This window comes from Lathyrus oleraceus, chromosome 6 (assembly GCF_024323335.1).
Source record: "Lathyrus oleraceus cultivar Zhongwan6 chromosome 6, CAAS_Psat_ZW6_1.0, whole genome shotgun sequence".
Lineage (NCBI taxonomy): Eukaryota > Viridiplantae > Streptophyta > Magnoliopsida > Fabales > Fabaceae > Lathyrus > Lathyrus oleraceus.
The window spans coordinates 436455354-436472422 of record NC_066584.1 but is presented as its reverse complement, the minus strand read 5'-3'; the positions used below and the strand labels follow the sequence as shown (position 1 = coordinate 436472422).

The 17069-nt window shown below is 36.5% G+C and overlaps 1 protein-coding gene and 1 non-coding gene across 3 annotated transcripts; one reads left to right on the top strand and one right to left on the bottom strand.

Annotated features, from left to right (window-relative positions):
• Positions 1–2035: 2035 nt before the first annotated feature.
• Positions 2036–2142, top strand: LOC127099181 (small nucleolar RNA R71). The gene has a single exon (XR_007793721.1). It is a non-coding gene; the product is annotated as a small nucleolar RNA R71 (small nucleolar RNA).
• A 12977-nt stretch (positions 2143–15119) lies between these two features.
• On the bottom strand, positions 15120–16783 carry LOC127091786 (transcription factor TCP19). 2 transcript variants are annotated; one of them, XM_051030491.1, is made up of 3 exons: positions 16553–16640; positions 16416–16469; positions 15120–16290 (listed from the first exon to the last, which is right to left on the bottom strand). In XM_051030491.1, exon 3 carries the CDS (start codon positions 16287–16289, stop codon positions 15261–15263), a length of 1029 nt encoding a protein of 342 aa, XP_050886448.1. In that variant the 5' UTR covers position 16290; positions 16416–16469; positions 16553–16640; the 3' UTR covers positions 15120–15260. The 2 variants fall into 2 exon arrangements, with proteins under 2 accessions (XP_050886448.1, XP_050886447.1); XM_051030490.1 differs by having other exon boundaries at positions 16416–16783.
• Positions 16784–17069: the final 286 nt, after the last annotated feature.

The following is a 17069-nucleotide window of genomic DNA, read 5'->3' as shown; positions in this document are numbered from 1 at the left end:
TTCTAACGAAATCCGATGCATGCATACGGATGGGCTTATACCTTTCAGGTCAGAGATATTATATCCTAAGGCTGAGGGATATCTTCGTAAAACGTCTAAAAGTTGGTTCGTTTCCTCTTGGCTCAAGGTAGCACTAACTATAACTGGACGGTTCATCTTTTCATCGAGGAACTCGTATCTCAGGTTCTTAGGCAGTTCCTTAAGTTCTAAGGTTGGTTTCTTAGGGCATGGCATAGGATCTGGGGTAAGGGATAAACATTCGTAAAGGTTATCATCGATGTAAGGTTCTTTAAAGTCATCATCTTCCTTTATGGGGGTTGACGGTAACTTGATAATTTCTTTTTGTTCTAATTCTCTAACACATTCATCAATGATATCTAAGGCATAACACGAGTCTCCCATCACAGGTGCCATAAGAAATTTCAAAAGTATAAATTCTATTTTCTCTTCACCTACCTCAAATGTCAACTTTCCTTTCTTGACATCTATTATGGCTCCTGCAGTCGATAAGAACGGTCTACCTAGAAGAATTGGTATATCACTATCCTCTTTGATGTCCATGACGACAAAATCAGTAGGGATAAATAGTTGACCTATCCTAACAGGAACATCTTCTAAAATGCCTATCGGATATTTGACAGATCTATCGGCTAACTGAAGTGACATCTTAGTGGGTTGTAATTCTCCTAAGCTTAACCTCTCACAAACCGCTAAAGGCATTAAACTCACACTAGCTCCTAAGTCTAGAAAAGCTTTTTCGATGACATGATTACCCAAAAGGCAAGGAATGGAGAAATTTTCAGGATCTTTATCTTTCTTTGCTAGTTTGTCCTCGGAAATAGCATTACATTCCAAAGGCTTCGGATCGTCAAGTCTCCGTTTGTTGGTAAGGATGTCTTTCAGAAACTTTGCATAAGAAGGTATTTGGGTGATGGCTTCTGTGAAAGGGATTTCTACATGAAGTTTTTCTATAACTTTAATAAATTTTTGATATTGTTTATTGATCTGGGTTTGTTTGAGTCTTTGCGGATATGGTATAGGTGGTTTATATGGCGGGGGCGGTACGTAAATTTTATCTTTAGGTTCTTCTCCTTTATCTCGACCTTCCTGGTTTTCAGATTCCTCTGGCTCCTTTACTCTGTCCGGGGGTTTGGTACATTCCTTAGAAGTTTCGGGTTCACTCAATCTTGGGTTTGGTGGCTTATCATAAGCGTTCCCACTTCGTAGGGTAATGGCATTGGCTTGTCCTCTCGGATTTTGTTGAGGTTGTCCAAGGAATTATCCTCCAGGTGTAGTCTGAGGGGCTTGGTTTAAAGCTACCTGAGAGATCTGGGTTTCAAGCATCTTGGCATGAGTAACTATTTGGTCAACCTTGGTTCCTAACTGAGTAATCAATTCGTTAACATGAATGTTTTGGTTCATGAACTCCTTGTTTTGTTGGGTTTGAGCGGTGATAAAATTTTCCATAATTTTCTCAAGGCTCGGCTTTGGTGGCACAGGTTGCATAGGTTGATTTGATCTAGGGGCTTGATAACTAGGTCTCGGAGGTGCATTATTTTGAATAGGGTTATTGTTTTTATAGGAGAAGTTAGGGTGATTCCTCCATCCAGGGTTATAGGTATTCGAGTATGGGTTCCCTTGGGTGTAGTTCACTTGCTCGGAGTGGGTTTCGTTTAATAGACTGCATTCTGCGGATTGGTGTCCTTTGGTTCCACATATCTCACAATCCGACGAAACTGCGACTACAGTATTCGGGTTTATGCACATATGCTCGACTTTGAGGGCTAATGCGTCCATTTTAGCCTGCATCATGTCTATAGAGCTTAGTTCATGCACTCCTCCTTGGGCTTCCTTCTTCTCCACTGTCGCTCATTCGACTCCCCATGATTGATGGTTTTGAGCCATATCTTCGATGAGGGCACTAGCTTCAGGATAAGGTTTGTTCATCAGAGCACCGCCTGCGGCAGCGTCGATGGTCATCTTTGTGTTATAATGAAGTCCATTATAGAAGGTTTGAATGATTAACCAATTTTCTAAACCATGATATGGGCATGCTCGTAACAACTCTTTATATCTCTCCCAAGCTTCGAACAGCGATTCTCCTTGGTTTTGGGTAAATCTAGTTATATGGTTTCGAAGAACGGCGGTCTTACTCGGGGGAAAATATCTAGCAAGGAAAACTCTTCTAAGGTTATCCCAAGTCGTAATGGAATTGGGTGGAAGGGAATCTAACCATGATAGAGCTTTATCTCTAAGGGGAAAAGGAAATAATCTTAAACGTATTGCCTCAGGAGAAGCTCCATTGGTTTTAAAAGTATCTGCTAATTGAAGAAATATTTTTAAATGTTGGTTAGGGTTCTCGGTAGTGAGACCCGCGAATTGTCTCTGTTGCACTAGTTGTAACAGGGACGGTTTAAGTTCAAAATTATTGGCTGGGATGATTGGGTTTACTATACTAGAACTAGGTTCTTCATTAGATGGTTGAGCGAAGTCCTTAAGAGGTCTTTGGTTTTGATCTTTGGTCATAGCTCTCTTAATTCTATGAAAGAATAAATGTGCGCGAGCGTAACGTTCAGGTTCCGCTAGAGGGTTTACTAAGCTTAAACTTCCGGTGCTGCGGGTCCTTCGCATCGACCGGCGGGAAATAACCTAAGTCTAAACGATATAATAACATGAAAATGAAATTTGACGAATTTGGTCCCCGGCAACGGCGCCAAAAACTTGATGCGTTGGAAAACTTGATGTTCGCAAGTATACGAACGCGTCAGAGTAATATAAAAGATTATCGAACCACAGAGACCAAGTGTTAATCTATCGTTATCTGTTGTTATGGTGTTTATCAAAGGCAATCGAAATAGGTGTTTTTGTAGTGTGCAATTGAAAAATAAAGTACTGAAATAAAATATAATTAATAAAGACAGGATCGAATGTAATTCACGTAATCAATTGATAATCCAAGTACTTGTTAATAGAACTACTTATGGGCAATGTTTCCTACTTTGAAAAGAACTAATTTAACGGGAACTGTCGCTTTCGCGTATTCAGAACCGAGTTGTACTCCCTAATCAAACCCTCTTATTGTCACTTATAAAAAGGCGCGCATTGCGTTAGAGTAGTAAACCTATTTTTAAGAAATATAGTATCTTGACTAAGTTGAAAAGTATTATAACCTGGATTTCTTAACCAAAAGAGGTTCTTACGAACCAGACTCTAAACTTATAAACGCGTCCGAAAATAGTTTTAAAATCTCTTTTCTTCTTAATGTTAAAAACTCCTAATGAACTAAACAAAGCGATTTCGCTGTTTTTGAAATAGTTAAAAACAATTAAGTTTAAAAAGACGTTGGACGGCTTTCGATCTTACCCAACGGAATTGAAGTGCGGGAAAACTTAATTTTAAAGTTAAAATAGCCCTTTAAGTGTTTCTACGAACAATTGTACGGATTACTGGTTTAATTACGATCCTTACATTCTAACCTTATAAATTTAGTTAGACATGGTAAAATAAAAGTGCATTAAAATAAATAAAAGTAGTGCGAGTGCGGAAAGTAAATAATTTAAAGCGAGTGCGGAAAATAAATGAAAATAGTGCGAGTGCGGAAAATAAATAAAGTAAAGCGAGTGCGGGAAATAAATAAAATAAAAGCGAGTGCAGGAAATAAATAAAAGTAAAGCGAGTGCGGGAAATAAATAAAAGTAAAGCGAGTGCGGGAAATAAATAAAGTAAAGCGAGTGCGGGAAATAAATAAAGTAAAGGCGAGTGCGGGAAATAAATAAAGTAAAGCGAGTGCGGGAAATAAATAAAGTAAAGGCGAGTAATAAAAACCTGCTCCAATCGGAGGGTGGAGTAAATTGCAATGCGGAAAAGAAAATGGCGGCAGGATTAACTTCCTTCCAAAGTGCTCCAAACTCGAGTACAGACTCTATCACAGACTCAATTACACAATTGTGGTAACACTCCAATGCGAAGCGATTACCATTTTATAAAACTGAATATATGCCTAAGTGAAACAAAGTTGCTTCTGATTTCGCCTTGTTCCAACGTTCGGATCTTCGTCTGCTCTAAGTTTGGGTGATTGTAAAACTGAATTCGCGTTTCTATTTATAAGCAAATAAAAAAGGTGGAATTGACTTGGATGCCCTTCAACTTGAAAATAGAGGAAACCGTTTTCCTCTTGTGGCACCCGCCACAAGGCCATGGCGCCCGCCACAAGCACAAAGTGGGGTGCCTTAGTGGAGGTGGTGGGAAAATGTGGGAGTTGATGGAAGTTTGAATTGGACACGTCATGGCTTGGACTGTGGCGCCCGCCATTGGGTAGGCCATAAGCACAAAATGCTGAATTTTAGGGTTTTTAGCCCTTTTTCATTCCTTTTCTCGATCGGGGCTCCGATTAAAGTAAAAACCTGAAAACAAAGGAAAACACAGTAATAACACAACAAAATGACAATAAAACAACTAGAATGCATGTGAAATCGGAGTCGAAAATACGTAAATTTTAGTGTGATCACTTCTGTTTGAACTTCATGGCAATGTGCTAATGCGTGGTCGTGACTTGGTTGGTTTTGTAGGTTTGGCGGACATGGCCTTGAACAATGCTACTTGTAAATGAAGAAATCATGATGGAAGCAAGCTAACATGCATTTTGGAGGATAAATCATGACCCATGGGGGATTAGGATTAGGTTTGGGATTTCTGTGAAACATGGTTATATCTTGGTTGTGATTTTGGATGAAATTTGGGAATTGGTTGTAGTGTAGAAGTTAGTTGTAGGTTGAAGGTTCTATTAGGAATTGGAAAGTGATGTTGAAACCTTCTGTTATGATATTGATTTGTCATCATGTGTTGTTGAACTCTTCATTTTTGGAATGAATTATTGGAATGCTTGAATTTGGATTCTTGATGGAGCTTTGAGCGCATGGCTTGGATTATTAATGGAGCTTTGATTGTTCATTAGGATTGTACTTGTAGGATTTATGTAATATGATGAACTTGTAAGAAAATGTTGTGAAATGTAATTTGGAACATGACTTTGTAATTTATGGAAATGTTGTAATGCTTGTGTAATGTCATGGTTTTGTGATTTATGCGCTTTGAGCGCAAATGTATTTTGGAATTGGAATGAAATTGGCAAATGCAATGGTTATCTAGTGTCGGAAACTTATGACATTTACAAAAAAAATGGTTGTAACAAACTTGGTTTGAATGAAATGAATTTGTGGTTATAGAGATGGATATGGATCTAAGACTCATCTAAATGTCAATTTAAAATCAAAAAAACCAATAAAACCTATTAAAATCAAATTAATCTATAATTTGTTAAAATTACTTTGATATCAATTCTAACATTTATTTGAAAATTAAAATCAATTAGAGTTTGAATCATTAGTAAAAAAAACAATTAAGATTAAATTGAAATTTGGAATTAGACTTAAATCAAATTGAAAATTAAAAAAGTCAAATAATTAGAATCCATTTTGTAATCAAAAGCACCATGATCGAAAAGAAAAGCCTAGATAATGACCAATGTTTATCAAAATCAAGACAATATGGATTTGGGGAATGGACAGTTGACTTTGGTCAACTAATTGACCAGAAAGTCAACGATTGACCTCAGACGTGAATTAGTGTTTATACTAAAATGAATGCATGATGCATAGTGGATGAATGCAGGTGGATCTAAAATCGGGGTATGACAGGTGGCATTCCCCAGGGGAATCCAGCTGGCATGGAAGAATCGGATTGGCTGGCAGCAATGTGAACAGTTGAGGTAGCAACCTCAAAAATAACCGTCCTCTGGGGAGGAGTTGCAGGTGTTGGTGAAGACTGGCTTTGCGCGGCAAGAACAGACTCCATCATGGCAGTCAACCGTGCAATCTCATCCTTCAACTCTCTATTCTCTTGCTCCATATGTTCCATGATCTTGGGTTGATTGGCACGAGTGTTGTATCGGTGAGTCAGCTTGGCTGAAGCACAGAAGAATAACCGATAAGACATCTGGCAGAAGAAAACCTGCTATGAAAATGATGCATGAGATGCAATGTGTTTGTTTGTTTTTAATTTCAAGAAACATATTAAACTCTTTTTGCAAATATTAAATAATAACAATAGTGACAATTTGATAAAAATCTCTTTTTATTCATAAAATTTGGAAGGATTACACTGAGTACAATTTCAGAGACCAAAATACAAAATACAAGGGAAAAGGAAACTAATCATCCTAAGGATCCTCTGGCAACAGTGCCAGGTGATCTAGTTACGAGTGCATACTTCCTTTGGATGCGTCGAATCTCGGACTCAAAAGATATTTTCATCTGAGCTTTCTCAAGGATAAGCTGACCAACAATCTTCTTCCAAGCACCAGAAGGATGAGGCATACAAGAGGAAGATGAACCCTCTGGCTCTCTCTGTCTCCTCACTGCTCGGTCTTCGAGAAGTTCAATAAGTGCATCCTTGTCTTTTGGTTCAAGCTGCAACTCCTCATGCTTTCGGCTCAAAGCATGGAACTGTTCTTCCCACATCTCTCTCTCTTGCTTCATCTTGGAAAGTGTGTCTTCCAACTCCTCTACATCTTGGTTAGGGAGAGTTAATGCTTAGCCACAACCAAAGACATAGGTCTTTCACAAGCATACGGCATCTTCAACTCAAAAGCCCTCTTCTTCACCCAAATAGTGTAAGCTTCCAAAGCTACACAGTTGCACGGACCAAGCTCGGATCTTCCTTTCCTATGCACATTATGCCAAGCATGAATCATCTTATGCTTCAAATGTTGGGGATCTTTACCCTCTTGATAGAAAAGACCTTCTAACTGAGTGTTATTAGGTTTATCTATCAAAGGGAACCCAAGTTAACGACGAGCCAAAGCAAGGTTGTAGTCGATTCCTTCTTGTGTACCAATGAGAGGCACATTAGAGAACTCACAACAACTATCAATAATATCCACACCACTCAATGCAAAATCATACCAAACAATATCATCATTAGTGAGGGACATAAGTCTCTGAGACTGATCACACCGAATTACACCGTGTTTTTGACTCGGATTTCACATGTTTATTAGGACTTTATTATCATTTTGTTTGTATTATGCTCTCTTTTCTCTTGTTTTCATATATTTAGCACTCTCTGACTCTTTTGGAAGAAACGAAGCAAAAAGACCTAAAATTAGGGTTTTTCGGCGAAATTACACATATGGCGTTGCACATGGCGGCCGCTATAGGGGAAGCCATGAGTCATCAGCCCTCAACTAGGAGGTAACCGCCATGTTTCCATGATCCACCCCATTTACACACATGGCGGGCGCCATGAAGGGATGGCGAGCGCCACCTTTGGAAGTCACGTTCCCACTAAGGAGAAGTTGGAGGGCACCATGGTCTTTGCAAGCTGCTGAAATCCTCTATAAATAGTTCATTCCATTTTGTTTTCTAATCATCCAACTTAGTTTTACAACACTAAGCATATATTTATCATTTGTAATAGCGATAATCCGTCACATCGGGGGGTTATCGCACCTTCGTGAGATTGAGTTGGGTCACTTCGAGTTGTTGTCGTCTTTAGCTTCAGGAGTCGGAGGTTTATTTTTGTACCAGAATCAAAGCCTCAGTTTGGAGCAGGTTCTTATTTATCGCTTTTATTTTATTTATTTCCCGCATCGCTTTTATTTTATTTATTTCCTGCATCGCTTTATTTATTTATTTCCCGCATCGCTTTTATTTTATTTATTTCCCGCATCGCTTTTATTTTATTTATTTCCCGCATCACTTTACTTTATTTATTTTCCGCACTCGCTTTACTTTATTTATTTTCCGCACCCGCTTTACTTTATTTATTTTCCGCACCCGCTTTACTTTACGCACTTTACTCGCTCTCTACGCCTCACATTCTAAAACAAACTTTTCATCATGATTAACATCGTTGTGTTCGTTTGTGTTACCATGTCTGGCTAAATCTTTTAAAGGTTAGAATGTAAGGATCGCGGTTAAAGTAATGTTTCACATATTGAAATCTGTAGAAATACTTAAAAAGTTGTTTTGATTTTTAACTTGAGTTTTCTAAAACAAACTTGGTTAGTTTTAACTATTCTAGGAGTGTGAAAGCACCCTGGCTTAGTAACTAGGAATTTTTATCACTTTAAGGAAAAACTATTTTTGAAACTATTTTCGGACGCGTTGATAGATTTAAAATCAGGAAACTCCTTGGGTAAACTTTCCAAATCAAAATCACTTTTCAACTAAGTTTACGAGTCTCATTTCTTAAAAGTAGGTTTACTACTTTAGCGTTCTGCGCACCTTTTATAAGTGACAATCAAAGGCCTTAATTTAAGGGTAAACTCGGTTCTGAATACGCGAAAGCGACAGTTCCTGTTAAATGGATTCTTTTCAAGAGTAGAAAATATTGCCTCATAAGTAGTTCTATTTAGACAATCGAAACATCAGTTAACTGACGTGAATTACATTCAACCTGTCTTTACCTGCATTTATTATTTACTGTTATTTTGCAAACCCAATATCTCTTTTATACCGCCTTAGATAAACACCGTAATGATAGTAATCGATAGATTGACGATTGGTCTCTGTGGGATCGATATTCTTTTATATTACTTTGACGTTATTCGTGCACTTGTGAATCGACACGATCAGAGACCACCGTAGATATTGCTTGTTCTCCAGAAAAGCAGGCGTTTGAGGCAAGTGAGAAATAAACCACTTGTACAGAAGAGGAACACAACACACAATAGATCCACCACCTTTAGAATTCCTTAAATGCATAGAGAAATACACATCACCCAACAAAGTAGGAACATGATTTCCAATCAAGAAATCTAATGGCGTTAACATCAACAAAACCGTCGATATTAGGGAACAAAGCCAAACAATAGATGAGCAAAACAAAGATGGCTTCAAAAGCATCCACATTACCAACTTGAGAAAAGACAGTAGCTTTTCCAATGAGGAACTCAGAACTCAACCAAAAAATTCCTCCTTTCTTCACCCAATGAGTCTCAATCTCAAACTTCTTCAAGTCAAGAGCTTCAGCTATGATGTGAGATCTGGGAATCTCTTCCAATCCACTAAAAGGCACTTTGTTAAAAACGGGTATTCCCAAGAGATGGGCATACTCCTCTAACGTAGGCATAAGCTGATAATCGGGAAAAGTGAAGCAATGGTATAGAGGATCGTAAAATTGAACCAGCACACTTAGAAGTCCTTCAAGTACATCAGCAGATAACACAGATAACAGCCTCCCATGACGTTGCTTGAAGTCCAAGGGATATAATACAAAGGATGATAACTTACTTAGCTCTTTCAAATCCGGACATCTGAAACTGTACTTCTTAGTGTTCCTTCGTCCCTAATCCATGGTATGAAAATATTTGCAAATAAGACCTTAGTTCCTTGAAATTTACTTTCTTTGATGAATGTCATGATGCGCATGTATGCATGAGTGCGACAATCACAAACAAGGGATCACACATAAGGCAAGCACAAACAAATGTCAATGGATGGATCAAGTCATTGTCAAGATCAATCATCCATTTTGGTGGATTATGGTTTTCACCTTATCAACACCCAAGTTCCATTGGTATTTACAAGACTTGATCGGATCAACCAAGAATCAAAGGGGTTGTTGTGAGTCACGAGCATGGAGTCGGGCTAAGAACCATCCCAAAGGAGTGTACTAAGGATATCAACTTGTAGATCATGTTCTAAAAAGTTCCCAGAGTCTTAATCCCATCTATCGGATATTACAGGTTAGGATGACTGACTCATCAACCCATAATATTCATAAGAGAAACTCGTCTGAGTGTGGTATCACGTAACAACTGTTATCAAGTTTACACCTGAACAGTCTCTGCACTACGTCCTAAATAGGCCAAGTTGGGTTAAATTTTCTATGGTTCTCAGCTTCTCAGACCCCAAATCAGAGAAAGTAATGCCTATCCACAAATAACTTATGTGACATCAGTAACTCCAAAAGAGTCTCCACTGAGTAGATAGATCTCAAGCCAACTTGTTAAGGACTACTTCACACAATTCGAACATGACTATACCATCCTCCTATCTTAATTGCACCCAAGTTCAGGTTAGAACTTATCTCACCACTCAGAGATTACCAAGCACAACAAGCAGATTATATCATAAAAACAAGTATACAAACATCAAATATACAAATATATACACATATAAAAAAGTAGGCTAAACCCACTGAGGGCTACTCCCCAACTGAGTCGCCACTTAATTTCTGTAGCGGTAAATTCATGACCATCAAGCTATGGATAAGCTTAACATCAATAAAACCAGAGTCGTCGTCGCGCTTTTATTGTTTCCAAAGGAAAAGGGAAAAGTACGAAAAAAACCGAAAGATAAGAATTTTTTAAATCAAAACTAATAAAATGCCAAAGATTACAGGTAAGGGGGTTGGTTACACAGAGGGAAGGTGTTAGCACCCAAAGTGTCCTAGGTACTCCTAGGGAGCCCTTTTTTATGTGTGTATGTGTTTTTTGGTATAAAAGATGTTTGAGAAAAATAGAGTGTGGGGATGAGAAAAGAATTCATTGATTATATTTTTGTGTTTGACAAGTCCTTCGGTCTCGTGCCTACGTACCAACATAAAAATGAGGGATCAAAACCTCATAGTTCGTGGTAACAATTTCAAAATGAGTAAATTGCTTTTAACAAAATTTAAGTGAAAAGAGGCACAAAGGGCCCAAAAGCTTGAATGAGTGTTAGTTATTTTTGTCTTTTGAAATTTTAAGTCAATATGATTAGATTTATTTACAAATTTGATTTAAGAAAAAGTTTGAAGATTCATTGGCATAAGGCTAAAGTTTCTAATTTAAAACATGTCTAAGTTTGAAATCACAAGCAAAGAAAGTTTTTGAAAGGGGGAGAGATTTGAAATTTAAGAAGTGGGAGAAGATGAAGAGGCTACCTTAAGCACAAATTTAAAAGTTAAGGGTTGGAAAGATCTGACCAATGGGATGCAATCCAATAGACAAGAATGTCATATAGAAAACCCATTTTCCCTTTGGACTTTGAACCAAGTAATAATCAGCAAGTAATTAGCAATATCAAACATCATGAAGATCAAGGAATCAAATAAAGATAGCCACATCCAAGCAAACAAATCCATAGCTAGCATTCTTCTTTTGTCTTGAAATTCTCATTGATCAAACTCATAGAAAAGCATCAGACTCCAGTACAATAGTTGCATCAAGACAATATAGTAGATTAGTTCAACTAGATCCCAATACTTGCATCAGATGAAGGCTCAAATCACAATAACTTGGTCTCTGAATGTTGGCATTGGCCAAGTCCTTTTTGCATATGGAATGTTGCCTAATCCTAGGTCCAAAAGTTCAGATCAAACTCAACAGTCCACACAACATTTTTTAGGGGTTTTTGTTGTTTATTAAGTATTTTAAGGTCCTAAGACCACAAACACAAACAATATACACAAACAAATATATACAATCACAATATATGGCTCAAATGAGCAAAGTGAAAATGGCATAAACATAAACAAGTTAATGAAATGAAAATGGAAATGAATGGTAAATGACTTGAAATTAAATTGCATAAAGTAAATGACTTGAAAGTAAAGCAAAGTTAATAATAGTTAGTGTTAGTCAAAGTGAATTAGATGTTACTGGAGTTTTGCTTTTTTTATTGATTAAGTCATTCTTTGGAGAACACTTAACCCTCTATTCACAAGCATGGATCCTTGAACCAAGACATCTTCCATAGGACGGAAAAAAGGCCAAGTTTCCATACAATACCATGAAAGGGGGAGACTTACAATCCCACTTACTAGAATGCTATGTCTTTAGGGTCAAAATTTAGCTCTATGTTAAGCAATCGTAATTGGACTTATCTAGAAGTCACAACTATCTGAGGTCGGGTAATAAAAAATTTAGTGCTAATGCGTGTTAGAGATTTGGTATAATGAACCAAACTCCTAAAACATATCACACTCTAAAAGAAAAAGATCAAAGGAATTGACCTATCTCAGCCATACTTGTATTAGTTCATCTAACACAAGGTTATTGATGAATCAATTAGCCTTAGGACCTTGAGATTTCATTGGTCAATGAAAGGGATGGGAAAGAATGAGATTACAAATGAAGAGGGATGGAGATGAGAGAAACACAAATTGGTCATGGGAGGAATTCTATCAAATTAAAATCATTCATTCATTTTGGGAGATGAAATGTACATTTCATCAATCCCCTAAATCCAATGATTTTAACTCAACAAAAGTCAAACCAACCTTGACCAAGGCCCAAACACATAGTCAAACATCACAAGTCAATAAAAATGGTTCAACATAATTTTTACACAATTAATCAATTAAGAGTCAAATTAAAAATTCATTTAAATTCAATTTAATTTGGCCAAAACCTAAAACCTCTTCAAAACACCAAATAAATGGCCAAGAGATTCATCCTAGGTCAATGAAGGTCAAAGGACTTTAGACAAAAAAATTCATGATTTTTGAAAAGTCAGAAGTATTTTTAAACAATTAAAAATATGCACAAAAATAATTAATTCATGAAAAATACCAAAATTAATCCAAAAAATAATTTTAATTCATAAAATGAAAGAGGGAAATATTTAAAGATTTTTGGTGAAAGTCTCATTTTTTTGGATTAAAAATAAAATTAATACAAATTAAACAAAATAAATGGATTAAATGAAAATCAGAAAATAAAATAAAATCCAAAAAAATAAGGGTCATCAGATCTCCCTCATTAATTGAGGGGTCATATCTGATGGCCAAGTGCGCGCTATCCACAATGCACCAAGTCAAACGCGTCACACCAATGGTAATTAGAACCAAGGGCTAAGATTAAAACATTTTGAATGAATCTGATGGTTGAGAGGCGTGACAACACACCACCGAAGAAATATAAAAGTAGCTAGCTTTTGCTTTGTCGTATTGTCTGTTACTTCACTCGAATCCCTAAGAGGGATGCGGAGAGATGAAAGGTTCAAGGAAGTTGCTTCAACGGATGATCCTTCGAAAGAGTAAGTACAACGAAGGTGATCAAAATGTCAATTCGGAGAGAGGAAGATCGATTAGCCAACCAAAGTAGAGGACTTCCTTGAGATGGGGAGATGGTTTGACCACTTATAAGAATGTTATTCAATAGCGCACCAAATGCGCGCAATACAATAAAGCAGTGCGCTAGAAAGAAAGAAAGAAAGAGGATTAGAGGGAGTGGATTCCCAATTATAAAGCTGAAAAGGAAAGAAAGAAAAAGGGGAGGGGGTGTCTTGTCTTCAAAAGGGGCCAGGTCAACCATAGATTCTTTGATCATTTCTCGGAAGGGGGAAGAAAAGAATGTCGATCGTTAGCGAGAAGAAAAAGCGAGAACCTATGCTCTCTCCACAATATCCTTAAGGACCTCTCTTCAGGGGGGCTATCTGCCCTATCTATTAACAAATGATATAGGATTGGAATAAAATATTCCTTCCCTATGTTGGAAAATTGTAAAAATATTAACAAAGTAAGGCGGGAGAAGGCTAAGTAAAGCTCTGCCCCCTTGACTCTCTTTCTATAAAAAAAAAGTTTGCGTAGAAGCGAGAGAAAAAGGAATGCTTCTTGCTCCTCCTAAAAGACAAGAACTAGAAGCTAGTCGAAAAGAGGGGGGATCTAAGATCTTCAAGAGTTTTCTTTTAGTGATTGGGAATGCCAATGTTTCTGATGATAATGTAGATTTCAATGTCGATAGCTTGACTTGGAGGAGGTTCTTCACTTCAAGACATGCTCCTTTGAATCCTTCACCGACTTATAAGTTCTATAGTTGTATTTTTTTAACATAATATAATTATATTAATAACTTTGAATAATATATGATTATTTTAATTTTTATTTCTTAAATACAACAATAAATAACAATACAAAATATTTTTTGAATTTAATACAGAGCAATATTAATATTTTTTTAATTTAATACAGAGCAATATTAAGGCTATCAAGATGTTAATTAATTTTTATACACCAATAATAAATAATTTTATTTTAATTATAAACTAAGAAAAAAGATAAAAGAAAGTAAGATGATATCATTTATAATTTAAAAAAAAAATTGGTGTGTATTTTTTTTTTGATATTTATATTAACTAAAAAAAGTATTTATACTACTAAAAATATAATTATTTTTATTCATGTAATAATTGACACTACTATTTTAATATTTTAACATATTACATATCTATAATAATTGACATTTATTATTTTAATTTTTTTTTGACATATTACACGTTTATAATAATTGACATTACTATATTACTATTTAATATTAAAATAGATATTTTTAAATAATAATAAATAATTTTCTTATTTATTATAATAAGTAAAAAATATGTTTAATCTAATTTTATTTTTTTCAAATAAACCATTCACAATAAAACCCCTTGAGAAGGACACAATGTGTCAGAAAACTATTGGTTCACGAGTGGACCACCTACAACCCTATCTACATAGTTGACACGTGTAAAACAGGGCCAGCCTGGTTCCACACACGAGAGCTTCACAAAAATCATACCCACACGTGCCATAATCAAGCAGTCACATGACCAAATCTCGTGGCCCAACGACAACCACTAGCCATGCTCCACGGACCAAATCACTTTCCCCACCCACAAACAATTGTGGGCCCCATGAATAACACGTGCTCAAAGCACCTCACGTGACCGTTCCCTATACCCCACTTTCCAATTTCCATTGCCACGCACACTGCTACCCATCCAATTTCCATTGCCACGCACACTGCTACCCATCCTCACACCGTTTCAACCTCACACGTGCAAACTGGACCCCATACTTTCCTCTTTGACTCGTTAATCCAAATCTCTCTTTCCACCATGTGCTTCCCAATTTCTATTTTAGAATTAAATAATTAGAAATATATATTAGTTATATGAGAATCTCATTAATTAATAATAATAAATTAATATTTATACTATTCATTAAACTAAAAATAATAATCATGGTTGTAAATTTTATATTCAGTTCACCTAAATAAACTTTATATAAAAAATAAAAAATAATTAAATATTAAACTTTCAAAAACAACAAATAAATAAACAGAAACCAGGATTTCCTTAAAAAAAAAATCTAAAATTGTCCTTTTACATTATCCAAAAAAACAAAATTTAGATAGACACAAACTATCCATGCTTTTTTCCAAATTAAAAAAAGAAATTGTCTAAATTCTAACTTGTGAAGTCTAAGCTTATTATTCTAGAAACAGAGCTTTAATTTGAAGGCTTTGAAGTGGGAGGTGAGTCTAAATTTGCAGAAGAACAACCCATAAACTGAAGCTCTTTCTTGTCATAAACTTCCAATGAAAAATCTCTGAGCATTTGAGTAGGTCCAGCCGAAGATGAAGAAGTAACTGCAGAAGAACAAGTTGATGTAGAAGCTGAGATCAAACTAGGAGCCAGAGTAGATGAAGATGAACCATTAGCATTTGAAAGTTGATTTTGCATTTGCAGAGTAGAAACAAAATCTGAAATGGGTCCATTAAAAAACGGCGCCGCAGGAATAGCCCAAAACTGTGGCTGATTCATAGTTGAATTCGGGAACATGAAAAATGGCCCTGTTGTATTGGATCCTCCATTACTCACCACAGGCCATAACGGAACTAGACCACCACCACCACCGTTTTCACCACCACCGCCACCTCCGCCGCCGTAAGCGGTTTGAGTTATTGGGGCCAGTCCTGAACAGATTGAAGCGTGTTCGTTCAAGTCAACAAATTCACTGTTTGAAGCTCTCCTCCTTCGTTTCTTTGGTACGTCTTCCCCGTCGGGCCTCGCCGCGGAGGATGTCGGAATCTTTAGCGTCCCGCCGACGGAAACAGCGATGGCTGGAACAGTACCGGTGCCTGTTGCTTCAATGATGGCAGGCTCGGATTGTTCTAGCAACCACCGTATTGTTTCTCCGTCGGATTTGTGACCAAGCTCCCGCGTCAGCTGGAAGATCCTCGCGGCGCATGTGGCCGGCATTCGGATTCTCCGACCGCGCCCCTCCACCTTCGTGTGACGGTCCTTCGACGGCTTCTTAGCCGCCGGAACTGTTATTGTCATCGGAATCGGATTCGGAATCGGAATAATATCCATTGAACGAGACTCGTCATGATTGTGATTACCCGTTTCAGAGAGCTCTTCTTTCATCGCCGCCTCCGACGGAGACTCCGACTCATTCAACGTTTGTTGTTCCGTCGTCTCCGGCGTATCTTTTTCTTCACTGAAACCATCGCCGCCGCTATGATTCACTTCCATCCTAGAAACAAGAAATACCCATTAAAGTATGATCAAAACCCAGAAGAAAAACATTACAAAGATTTCAAATTTATGAAATTCATAAAAGATTTTTTTTTTAAAAAGAACAATTATTTTGGGGCCTACTGTGTGTTTTGCAGAGGTTTTGATACGTTGACTGTGGTTTGAAGCTTTGAAGCACTGCGAAAGATTAAAAAGACTAATTGAGAATTGAAGAGAGATTTTATAAAAAATAAATAACGTTGTTGATAGAAACAACAAACCCTAACAATGGAGAAGAGCCCCCACTTGTCGTCTGGAAGAGAGGGTCCCTCTATTCTGTATTTATCTGCACAGTGAAATAGGATTAACGGTTGGATACGCTCTTCCCAACGAATGGGCCATTTAGATGATGACACGTACATAGCTCTAGGTTTTACCATATTTATTGCTGTTTTATCATTTTTGTTTTACAAAAATTATCTGATTCATAATAAATAAATAGTGATGGGAATGATTATCCATGGGCACAATATTATATTTAGCTATTGTCATATGATTATTTGTAGATTTTTAGTTATATGGGGATATTTATAGTTATTATTCATACTATTATTGTATTTATGTATTTTTTGAAAAAATTTATAATTTAAATAATTTTTTTAATCATATTTTAAAGTCACATTAAAATAGCTTCAAATTTACCATAAAATAATAATAATAATAATATAATAAATTAAATTCATTGTATTCCTTCTTTTATCACATATAATAATAATAATAATAATAATAATAATAATT